This window comes from Harpegnathos saltator, unplaced genomic scaffold (genome assembly GCF_003227715.2).
Source record: "Harpegnathos saltator strain DR-91 unplaced genomic scaffold, Hsal_v8.6 scaffold1, whole genome shotgun sequence".
NCBI lineage: Eukaryota > Metazoa > Arthropoda > Insecta > Hymenoptera > Formicidae > Harpegnathos > Harpegnathos saltator.
This window is the reverse complement of record NW_020229872.1, coordinates 414622-426873: the sequence shown is the minus strand read 5'-3', so window position 1 is coordinate 426873 and position 12252 is coordinate 414622. Positions and strand designations below refer to the sequence as shown.

At 54.1% G+C, this 12252-nt stretch overlaps 1 protein-coding gene across 3 annotated transcripts; it reads left to right on the top strand.

Annotated features, from left to right (window-relative positions):
* The first annotated feature begins 585 nt into the window (after positions 1–585).
* Positions 586–11314, top strand: LOC105192378 (venom dipeptidyl peptidase 4). Of its 3 annotated transcripts, XM_011156475.3 has the most exons (14): positions 586–799; positions 2965–3022; positions 3258–3496; positions 3873–3947; positions 4035–4087; positions 4488–4684; positions 5010–5179; positions 5812–5912; positions 6025–6273; positions 6494–6708; positions 8269–8554; positions 9615–9809; positions 9922–10082; positions 10352–11314. In XM_011156475.3, exons 1-14 carry the CDS (start codon positions 785–787, stop codon positions 10672–10674), a joined length of 2337 nt encoding a protein of 778 aa, XP_011154777.2. In that variant the 5' UTR covers positions 586–784; the 3' UTR covers positions 10675–11314. The 3 variants fall into 3 exon arrangements, with proteins under 3 accessions (XP_011154777.2, XP_025154798.1, XP_025154834.1); XM_025299013.1 differs by lacking the exon at positions 3258–3496 and having other exon boundaries at positions 587–799; positions 3873–3943; XM_025299049.1 differs by lacking the exons at positions 2965–3022; positions 3258–3496 and having other exon boundaries at positions 587–799.
* Positions 11315–12252: the final 938 nt, after the last annotated feature.

Here is a 12252-nt window from a genome sequence, read left to right as displayed (position 1 = left end):
ATTATCAGCTCGTGACGCGCTGCAGGAAAAGAGCCGCTATCAAATTTCCGTCTATACTCGCGTGTCATGAATTGCATACAATAATACTTATCGCGTGCGCATAAAACGCATATCAAACAAGTCAACTGGTACGGCTATTACGCTATACTTGTGCGCTTCCACGTGTAAGGGCGATTTACAGAGCCCGAGCGAGAACGAGTCCGACGTCGAATTCATGGACATGGTGATAAGAATGACGGGCACGTGCGCGTGATAATTAACAATTTCAGTTCTCGATATTTCCACTCACGGACGGTCAGCGACTCTCATCGAGTCGACGGAAAGTCACTTGCCGTGACTTCGATTCTGCTCTGCCGCGTGACAAGCGAGCCACGCTGACTTTTCCGAATTTATTCGTCTGAAGGGGTTGGCGGAGGGAGGCGGAGGTTCCCGGCACGGATTGATCTGACTTGCCGACGCCCCAGAGAAGAGAGGCTCTTGTTGTCGGGGCTTGTACGTGTATGTGTGTGTGTGTGTTGAAGAGGCGACTTCGGCAGATAGTCGAGTGAATTAATAAAGAGGAAGGAGAGACGCGACGCGACGCGACGCGACGGAAGACACGCGCTCACGCATCAGTATGCCCTGAATTTGTCGAAGGAGGTGGGAGCACCTGCTGCTACTACGAGCACGCCGAGGAAGCACGCGATATATTAGTCTCCGTCGGACGTATCGGCGCACTGCAGCGGTATTTCCGAACGTCGCCCGGACTTCGCGATCGACGACGAATCGGCCGACGGCTATCCACATGGCGGGACACACGGTACGTCAACGGAACAAACAGCGCCACGGAATTTTGCGCCAGCCTGGCTTTTTCCCTTTTGCTTCTCGCTTTTTCCGCGCTCTCTCTCTCTCTCTCTTTCCTTTCCCTGCTCTCCCATGATTTTCCGCGACACGGTCGCCCGCGGCGCGGACGAAGTTCACGAGGCGACGGGAGAACTGCGAAGCGTACAGCGAGCTGTGCAAAACCGAGGGATTTTCCTGCCGAGTCTCTCTCTCTCTCTCTCTCTCTCTCTGCGGGAGAGCTCTACCTTGGGCTCTTTGGCTTCTCGAAAGGGAGCAAATCTCTCCGGCGTTTCTCGCGTGACAACGCAGAAACAGCGCGGCCCTACGCAAACGACTCGCTACTCGCGTAGTCGTCGGCTTATGCCGATCTCGTAGCTCCGACTTGTCTCTCTGTTTTACCTCGAGCCCAATTAACGCGTCGGTCGATCCGTCAATATTCGCATTGCCCGCGCGTACATCGATAGCCTCCGAGTCGACTGTACCTCGTCGAGTCTGAGAAAAAAAAGAAATCCTCGAGACTCTACGGTTTTTCGTAGAACTGTGACTTTGGCGAAATTCGTCGAATCCTAGAAATTTCGTCGCTAGAAATTTCCGCGGAACTTTCCACGGCCGATACTCGCTGATAAATGCGCGGTAGCCCCGTTCATTACCAGCGAGATCGCTTCTTTATCGCCGCGAAACTATTACTATCGCCCAGCACGGGTCACCGTGGCGACCTCAAAACACACACGTGTGCGATAATGTACGATCTACAAGCGCGCGCGACGAGTATCTTGATCGATCGCGGCTGTAGATCGTCGCGGAAATCCCGACATGGAGATCCATTCCGCGCATATTCGCGGAAATTTGTCCAAGTTCGCTTCGCGGCCTTTGCACGAACGTGAGGATTCTGAGAGGCGGCGAACCGCGAAGTGCCGCCGCTCCTGCAGGCACTCGTCGTCCTGCGACGCGACTCGTCGCGCCCGCGATGCACTTAAAAGGGCCAGCCGCGCGAGAATAAGTATCGACTCGTCGAAAGTCTCGATCTTCCGTCCGGAGAGGCTTTTATCCGACTTGCTTCTGTTTCGATTTCATCCACGGGACGGGCGCGGGCGCAACGTCCCGACATATCGAATCGATAAGTTCGTGAGAGCACTCTTTGTGCGCGCGGATGTGCGCCATCGATGGGAAAGTTTCGAGGGTCCGAACTGCCTCGATTTATCGCCTCTCGCCTCGGAGCTCTTTCGAAGTCGCGTACCCTTCCGGCCGTCATAGAAAATACACGCTGACGCTGGCGCGGGCCGACACGCTCGAAATATTAATCGTGGCGATCGCGGCGATAAGACATTTTGCCGAGATCGGTAACCGTCGAAGCAGCGACGTCGCATCGTCACGACGATCGGCCGAGTCTGAGATTTCTGACCGACTACCGCTACCTCGCCGAGTCGGCACTACGTGCACGAGAGGATAAGATCGTAATTTATAATCCGAGGAGGAAGCTGAGGAGAGTCGCGCTGTGTAACCTCTCTCGAATTAATTAGTTGCGTCGAATGTTCTCGTTAGCCGGTGAAAAGAAGTCAGTCTAATGAGAGCGCGACTTTTTTTTCTAATCAGAACCGCGCGCACGGCATTTTTCACTTTCCCGCGGACAGATTTCTTCGCGGAGCCGAAGAAACGGAGAATCCCCGTCGTCCCCGATGAAAATGTTTATAGGCTAGACAAGGAGTGACAATATCCCGCGCGAGGCGACGAAACTTTTCGCGTTCGTTCTTCGCGTCGCGGCCCGAGGAACAGGAATATACGCGGAGGGCGCTTTACGAGCGTAATTGGAAGTTTCCAGCAGTAACGTCGTGACTTTTTCCAGCAGTAACGGCCTTGACTGCGGCGGGCATTATCCAGTCGTGCGTGCCTTCGGTACCTCCGCCGACAGCTTTTTAATTTTGAGTCTTGGATTTTTACGAAATTGCTCATCCTCGTCGCTCTCTGGCCGCTGTCACGCGCTATTTTCGAATTTCCTCCACGTCCCTTCCCACCCTCAAACTGTCGCATCCGCGCGAATGCGACCGCGATAAGAGGAAGATTGCCGCGAACGCGGACAATGTAAGGACTGACGGTTACGTCGGTGGCATCGTGGCACTTGACACGACCTAAAATCCTTTTCAGGTCCTCTTATTCCTGCTGCTGTCCGGCTGGCTGTTCGTCATCGGGCAAGCACGAACAGGTAAGCTCGCTCGCGTTTAGTCCGCTGACCTTACCTTGGAATGACTTTACCTTTGAGCGATCGATACATTCGCATAATCGATTATCGAAGAATATGTAACTGCCGATTGAAACTGTCGGACGCCGCCGCCGCTGCCGCCGCCGCCGCCGCCGCCGCCGGTTTTGATCGATCCCGCGATCGCGCGGATCGCAGCCGTCACTCATAATCTCTTTTTACGTTTGATCTATCCGCGTAGTCTCGCGCGGCGACGAACGCGGTGTCCTTCCCGCTGACCAGGACTCGACAACCAGGAGCAAGAAAAAACCGTTCACATTGGAGGAAATTTATCTGAACCTCTACGGACAGTTTGGCTTCAATGGCACGTGGATCTCCGATAATGAGATCATGGTCGAGAATCTGCTCTTCGGCTATATCACCAAGTACAACGTGGTGACTGGCAAGAAGACGACGATATTCGACGGAAAGATTCTACCGGTGAGAACGCGCGTCTCACGCCTGCGTGTGGTGATTCATCGCGAGAGATGCATATTTATTTAATCCGCGGGATATTTTTCGGGACACAGCGAGCGATCTCTGCGTTTTGTCCGAGAAAAGGAGGAGAGAGGGAGATAGATGACGGCAGGAGTTAACTAAATAAAGCCTTAACTTTTTAACGAGTCGCGTCGGTGCCATTTACAAAGAGACGCTTTACCCTCTCGACATTTTTCGAGGCGATCCACTCGCAAGAATTTAGAGAGGAAACAACGTTCCGCGATATTTCGCGGCAACCGACATCCCGGCGACTCGTGAATTCCTAATCGACGTAAGCGACACTCGCGACAGACAGACCGACTCGTTAAAATTGTTTCAGCCGGAATACAAGTTCGCCCCGGCAAGCTTCTCGGCCGACAAAGAGCATGTGTTCTTCACTTACAACATCAAGTATGTGAGTGTGACGTCGATCGATCGATCGATAATGATAATCTCTCGCCCACTGTAAATGCGAGCGTGAAGGTGAATTTCCTTCTTACAGGTATTCAGGCACTCGAAGTACATGAATCTCGTGGTGCACGACGTGAAACGGGGGTGAGTATATTTACTTACGTTTTTACTCACGGTTGATAATAACAATGACTGCGCGATAAGTTTGATTGCGAAAGAATGCGCGACGTGCGGCTGTCCAGATAAAACCCGACGGCACGATTGAGCCGTCATTTCGTCATATAAATCGCTATCAGATCCTCCACATAGATAGGCGACGGCCTCGGGATCCAATCGTCACACGTGACAAAGAACCACTCGAACTTTCACACTGCAGACGACTGTTGTCTTGGTCACAAAAAGGAAAGGAGAAAAAAAAAAAGAAACACATTAAAATAAATATCTCCCGCCATTGCTGCCAGGTGTAACCTTCGCGAGCAACATCGAATTCTTCGTCCGAACGACGAACCGCTGAGGCAGACATTTCACCCGTACTATTTTGCAGCTCGTTCAAGAAGGTCGCGAACGAAGCCCGTATCTCATTGGCAACATGGCTGCCGATCGGCAGCGAGTTGGTCTACGTCCGCGCTAACGATATCCATCACATGGTCTTCAAGGACGGCAAGAGCACAGTGCGGAGATTGACGCGCAGCGGCAAGTCCGGAGTCGTGTTCAACGGGATTGCCGACTGGGTGTACGAAGGTACCTGGCACCTGAACGTAAGCGAGTACGCTGCAAACCTGAGAGTGCGTTATTTTGACGCGTACAAGCTGAAGCTTCCTTTACGCGTATCTTGTCTTCTTATCTGAAGTCACGTCGTTTGACGCGTTTAAACGCGTTAAGTGATATCGAAATCGCATCAAACGACGTGATTTCAGACAAGACAAGAAACGCGCAAAGAAAGCTCCAGCTTATATACCGAGTGTCAAAATAACACACTCGGGTTAGGTGTTGCAGTGTACAGAGAGCTCGCGAGCCTCTCTCGAGACCACGAGCGTACGTAATCGCGAATGCGTGTTGATCGCAGAGGAAGTGTTCTCCTCGTCGTCCGCAATATGGTATTCCCCGGACGGGCGGTATCTAGCCTTCGCGACCTTCAACGACACTCTGGTGAGGGATATGGAGTACACTTATTACGGCGCGCCCGGCTCTCTCAAGGACCAATATCCCACGCAAGTGCGGATCAAGTATCCCAAGGTGAGAGAGGAGAGGAGAAGAGAGGAGAGGAGAGGAGAGGAGAGGAGAGGAGAGGAGAGGAGATCCCGTTGAGTTCGGCTGAGCCTGAAAAAACTTGTAACGAGAATTTATTTACGACCAATATGGCACGACTCGCCGTAATCGGCTGTAATCGCGCGGGCGGCCGCCCGTAGCGTTTGGCGTTGAAAGGCTCGTTTAAACGGAGCTTACTCCACCTTCTAGATCTTCATTTGTCCCGTCACGACTGGTAATCCAATTGTCCAAGTGCACGGAGAACGGAGATTCCGCGCGGGAAAGGCCGCGGCTATTTGCCGCTTTTTTGTTGGCGGACCTCCGCCTCGCGAGAGGCGACCGGTCGTGTGGGTCTTTGTCTGCTCGGCTCTTCATTCGGCCGGACGACTCCCCAGGGCGTTTAGACGCCATCGTTACGTCGTCGGTCGGTGCTACGAGCCGATTAATTCCGCCGGCGATGTAATTGTTCAATCACACGCGTTATCGGCGCGGCGCCGCGGTTGTTCTCTCTCTCTCTCTCTCTCTCTCTCTCTCCGAGGTGCCGTCATCTCGCGGTATCGCAAGTCGTAATTTGCAACCAGCGATGTGTTCGCGATAACGCTCTCGTGTACGCTTTGCAGGTGGGCACACCGAATCCGGTGGTGTCCTTGTCGCTGATCGACCTGGCCGATCGATCGTCGACGGCGGTCGCGTTAAAAGCGCCCATCGACGTGGTCGGCAGGCAAGTATCCGCGGCGATTTTCCACGAGCTCTCGCGTCGTCGCGCCGCGGTTCCTCGGGCGATTCGCCGCAGTCTAATCTCTCGTGTCTCTCTGTTCGATTGCCCATCGCAGCGATCACGTGCTGTTCACCGTCAGCTGGTGGGATCCGAAGCATGTACTCGCGACGTGGACGAACCGCGTGCAGAATCAGTCCCAGCTAGTCATGTACGACACGCAGGGCGCCGCTAAACCTGTCTGGTACGACGAAGAGAGGCGAGGCTGGCTCCAACCGAACAGCCCCATGAGGGTCGGCCAGCACGCGCTGCTCTTACATCGGGAGGATTCCGGCAGCAGCGCCGGTAAATTCCAACACATAGTGAGGTGAGAAGCGAACGAGACTCGCGAGAGCAAGTCGCGGTCGTCGGGGCGCGATTTTCCGGAAAATCGCCCCGCGGTGATCCGAAACGAGGGATGCGCGAAATTTGTAACTCCCCTCCCCCCGTCCCCTCCTACGCTCTGTTATATATACCGAGGGGGCTGAGTCGAAAATTGTCCTCGTCGATATTCTTCCGCTGTAATCTCGTTCGCTTAAAATCTTCAGATACGCGTACGACGGCAGCCGGTTTACCTCGCCGGTGGACCTCACGCCCGGCTCTTCCGAGGTGCAGGCAATCCTGACCGTTGACGCGCGCAGAGGCAGGGTTTATTACCTCGCCACGGCGCCGGGCGAGCCGAGCCAGAGGAATTTGTATTCGGTGGCCCTGGACGCGAGCCAGAATCCGACTTGCATATCCTGCGAGCAGCTTACGCCGGAAGGTGAGCCCTCGAAATCGCCGCCCTAGCATCGCGAATACGCGCGAGGGGAAAAGGGCGAGAGGGGGAGGGGGAGGGGGAGAGGAGGGGGCAGAAAGAGGGTGGCGACTGGCACTTTTCATCAGTTCGCTATGACGAGCTTACATCGCGCGCGCGCGCGCGCACGGTAACGCTATCTCGCGCGAACGTGCGGCGTCGGAATATTCTATTTAGAACACGACGCGCGCCTCTCTCCTGCGCGCAGGAATATTTTATACTCCTGCGCGAGACACGAGGCAAGCCGAGTCGACTCTTAATGCCCGACTCGATTCGCTCAGCGAAATCTCTGTCTACCTCTCCCTCTCCTCTCCTCCTCTCTCTCTCTCTCTCTCTCTCTCTCTCTCTCTCTCGGACACCGCAGGCCGCTGACACGAGGCGACGGGGACGCGCACGCTTGTGTAAGCGGGGTGTCTCGTCGGTTAGGTGGCCGACGACGAATTTCACGACCGCATCGTCGACAGCGATTCGAGAGACTCGCCCGGGCGATACATATACACATTTCAATTAAAACGTAAGACCTGCAGAGAGTAATTACATTCGGCAGGAACTGCGAACCGCCGTCGGCAAACACTTAAGGTGTATTACACATACGCGTCGCGTCGATATCGTTACATAGGTACGGCAAGGGAAGGGAAGGAGGTGGGGGGAAGGGCAAAAACGATGATAATACTAATCGCGTATGCATGGCGCCGGCGAGAAAATCCGCGGGGAAATGGACGCGAAACTCGGAATCACGCGGAGCGCCGACGACGTGATCTACGAGGCACATTTCAACCTCTCTCCCCCTTTCTTGAAAATCGACGCAATTTTCTAGCCCTCGTATTTTTGCAGGACGTCGCGCGCGCTCGCGAGATGCACAGGGAGTTCCACCGAATTCTCGAATAAGAATATTCAAATTTTTTCCCTCGCCCGAAACTTGGCGCGCCAACTTATCTGCTTGTCGCCATACCAAGAAGATTCCGGAGAATCGACTTAATGCGCAACGTCGAAGGCATAAAGAGCGCGACTGAAATATTACTTCTCTCGCGCGGGTTTTTCCGACTGTCGGCCGGGCGGCAGCTGCGCTCCCACGATCGAGCGCTATCGCGAGGAAGATTAATTCGTTCGACTATGCGCGCCGGAAAAAATCGCACGTATGTCTACGAAGGATCCGCCCCGATCCCGATCCCCGGCTGTACCGGCTGCACCCTATATCCCTTTAAAATATGACGCCAGCCGGGATTTATATCGACCGGCGGCAAATAGAAAGTGCACGCGAATTTATGCCCGCCATCTCTTCTCGAGCCGGGCTTAGCGATATGCGCGCCAGCCAGCCAGCCAGCCAGCCAGCGCGGTGAACTTCGCATAAAAGTATGTGCATGTTCCGCTATTACGGTTAAGCACACATGCGAAAAGGAAAGTGGAAATCGCGCAGAACGCGCGAGAGACGGAAGGGAGAGGGATGGCGAGCACCCCTCGCAAGGGCACGGGGTGAGAAGCACAAGATCGCGCGCGGCTCAAGCTCCGACGATTTCAACGTTGCAGGGAACAAATGCGCCTACGCGACCGCGTCTTTTTCAAGCCGGATGTCGCATTACGCCCTCATCTGTCTCGGTCCCGACCCGCTCACGGTCACCATACACGACACGGAGGACAATCGGCAGATCATGACGTGGCAGGGTAACAATTTGATCAGGAGCATGCTGTCGCTGCGACTGATGCCGCTGCAGAAGAACTTCAACGTCACCGTCAACGGCTACGATTGCAGGGTCAGGTTGTTCCTGCCGCCGGACTTTGACGAGACACAGTCCTATCCCATGCTGGTATACGTGTGAGTACACCCCTTCTCTCTCTCTCTCTCTCTCTCTCTCTCTCTCTGCCTCTTTCTATCCTCGTTACACGAAGATGAAATCCAAACTGCTGAGCGATGTTGATTCGCCTCACCACTGAATACATCGAGAACACTTCGTCGCGCGCTCGCGAAATATAAGAATGTCGGAGATGCATCACGCACGCAGGAGCGGGCAACGTTGAGCGGAAATCGTAATTTCGCCGCCGAGCGCGCGCACTTCCGCGCGTCGCTTGGAATTCGAGCGGAGACGTTCACGTCGCCGTTTGAAAAGTTGCCGCGTCGCGTGATGAAACGAGGCAGCTCCCGAGGAAGCGATGTTGTCCCGCTCGCGACGGCAGCGATCAGGATAGACGCGAAGTGTTTATCCACGACAACGTTCGCTGTGTATACATCGTTAATGGCGACTACGGGCGCAATTACGCCGGCGTGCGCTTTGATTGATCGGCGCGCGCGAAGGGATTCGCAATCTCCATTTAAAATTAGAGCCATCGTCGGCGGAGGCTGTTTGTCGGAGCCGACTCGTGCCGATCGATCCTTTCGCATCGCTTTTAATGGCCCTCTCTCTTCGCGCGCGGTTGCTTCTTTTCAAGAAACGTTTGTGACGTATCGGACTTTTTATCTACTTGGAAATTTATGCCGAACGCTCGTATAGCGGAGTAACCGATAACATCGAACACGATGTAATGTCGACGTCGATGGAAACTATTCGCGGAAGCTGCCGCTTCCCGACTGATCCCGCTGCTTTGTGCGCGAAACGTCTCTCTCTCTCTCTCTCTCTCTCTCTCTCTCTCTCTCTCTCTCTCTCTCTCTCTCTCTCTCAGACGGATTCTAGACGCGAGGGGAAATAAATCGAACGTATAAAGCGAAATCTCTCTCGGCGCTTCGAGCTCATCGCCCTCGAGGAAAGTCCATCCTGAAGATCGCGGAGTCGTCAGCATTTTCCCACATTTTTTTCTCCCCTCTACCCTTCACGCACGGACGAGCGCGAGGGAGATGACGTCAGTTCGACGTCGACTAAGACCTGTCGAAAATCCCGCAGCTACGGCGGCCCGGACACCATCAGGATCACGGATGCAGCTAGGTACGGCTACGAGTATTACATGACGACCAACCAGCGCGTCATCTGCGCGTGGATCGACGGCCGAGGATCAGCCTTCAAGGGCAGTAAGATGCTCTTCGAGATATACAGGCATATAGGGATCGTGGAGGTTGAAGATACCATCGAGGTTACCAAGTGAGTTGTGATGTTGCGCGACGCATCATCGTCTTGTTGACGGCTCGATGAGAGCAGATCGGCAGCGAAAATTATCCCTCCCCCTCTTCCCCCCCCCCTCGTAATCTTCCAGGATACTGCAAGAACGCTACAAATGGATCGACCCGCAGAGGACCGGCATATGGGGCTGGAGCTACGGCGGCTTCACCAGCGGCATGGTGCTCGCGACGGACGCGGAGTCCGTATTCAAGTGTGGCATCTCCGTCGCGCCCGTATCCTCCTGGATCTATTACGGTAATCCGCGACTCGGATTCTCAGATAACGCGAAGTGTCGTCGTCAATCATATCCCCCTATGCGCTCATCGATCTCATCTCCCTCGAATCCTCTCCTCGATGTCGCACCACCATTCCGCAAGTAAATTCGCCGCGAGTTAGCCGCGACGGACGCGCCTTCCGCTTCCGGGATACACTCGATCAGTTCGCTCGAATAGCCTCGGCAGTCCGCCTTAAGCTCGGACTCCGGTTAACACACTTGGTCAGAAGCGCTGTCCGCTTCGTTACAGACTCCATTTACACGGAGCGATACATGGGCTTGCCGAGCGAAAACGACAACTTGGCCGGCTACAACGACACGGACATCTCGCGACGAGTGGAAGGAATACGCGGGAAGAAGTACATGCTGATACACGGCACCGCGGACGACAACGTACACTATCAGCAGTCGATGGCGCTCGCCAAGGCGCTGGAATATCAGGATATCCTGTTTAACCAAGTCACATACCCCGACGAGATACACGGTCTCTTCCGCGTGACGCCCCACCTTTATCACACGATGGACAAATTTTGGAGCGAGTGCTTCGACCTGGACCACACCTTCTTACTTTAACGGCCGAGTCGCCATGGGCGAGAAGACGGGGCCATTCCGTCGGACGATCCTTCGGCGACGTCTAACATCGCGGAACAATGGATGCACTACGTGTCGGCGTAATCTTTGATGAGGATAGGTCCTAATGCGATCGCATAGAGATCCACGAAAGATCCATCCAAGACACGAAGTGTCATTTTTCAGCCCTCTATATGCGCGTGTATTGTCAAATTTATTTTCGCATCGGTCTCTCGTCGATCTCGACGGCTTCAGCTTCCGACGAAGAGCCCGCGTGGAAGCCCGCGACCAGAGTCAAAGTTCCTCTTACCCCTTATAGTGCCAAACACGACCGACGTCGGCTCGCCGATGGACCGGTCGATCGATTTAGCGAATGTTAACTCGCCCGTCACTCGCGACGCGCGTCAGACCGAACCGACTCGGGCAACTGGACGAAATTATGGCGGCGAGTCCGCTGCGAGTATCCTGCTTCGACATGCTCGCGTTGGTGATCGGTGAGTCGGTCTGCACGCGGACGAACGTGCACGCGATGAGGATGACTCAGTCGACTTAAGTGCAACGACAGTAACAATTCGACGAATACCGCCGAAACGAGCGACGAAACTTTGTGTGACGAAATAATAAATCTATTCATTGGCATGTATCCTGCGGACGCCTGCGTAATTGATTTCGCGTTTCCCACCGTGTTTTTTCAGAAAGGAAAGAGGAAAGAGGAATTCAGCATTGTTGTTGTAGTGACGGACGACTTCAAGGACGATTCCGGCACCGGCTTGGTGTGACCCGGATTTTTATATTATCGGCTAAGAGGAAACAAACTTTGTTATTTTTCCTTCGTAAAGCTTGACCGGCACGTTTCGTCCTTGCGTCCACCGACAATCGCGTTTTCGTCTGACCAGCGTCCACCCACCGTTCAGCCTGATCAGTCATCCAATCCAAGTTATTCGATCATCCATTCATTTATTCATTCATTCGTTCAGTCAGTCAGTCAGTCAGTCAGTCGGTCGGTCGGTCGGTCGGTCGGCCGGTCGATCGATCGGTCGGTTAGTCGGACAGTCAAGGGAAAATTTCATCATTTTATCCGTCGCGTATCCGCGAGTCCCACACGCCGACGATGGGCGAATCTTCGGGAGAGGCGACTCGACTCGACTCGACTCGCTGACCCGGAATCCTCGCCTGCCAGGGAGAAAAATATTTTCTCAAACATTCGAGAGAGTTTCCAGCGAGTTCGCGACTCCGCTCCGAGGAGATCGCCAGGAGGATCGGCCAGGAGGATCTGCCCTATCGGATCTTCTCATCCAGCCTGCATCGTTGTCCTCGACAATCTCTTCAGGTTCGACGTCCGGCATCTCGGAGATATTTCTTTTTAATTACAGCTTCTTCGCGGCCGCTTTATAAACCGTTCCGCGAAATTTTTATTAACGCTGCGGACGATGATCGATGCCGACGATTAAACGGAAACTTTGAAACATTCTCGAGACCGGTAAACGGCTTTTGCTAGGATTTTGCGAACAAAGTTTCTTTTATTTATCCTTCAGCTTCCTCAGTCATTCGCCAGGGAATTTAATATTTGCTCATCTCACA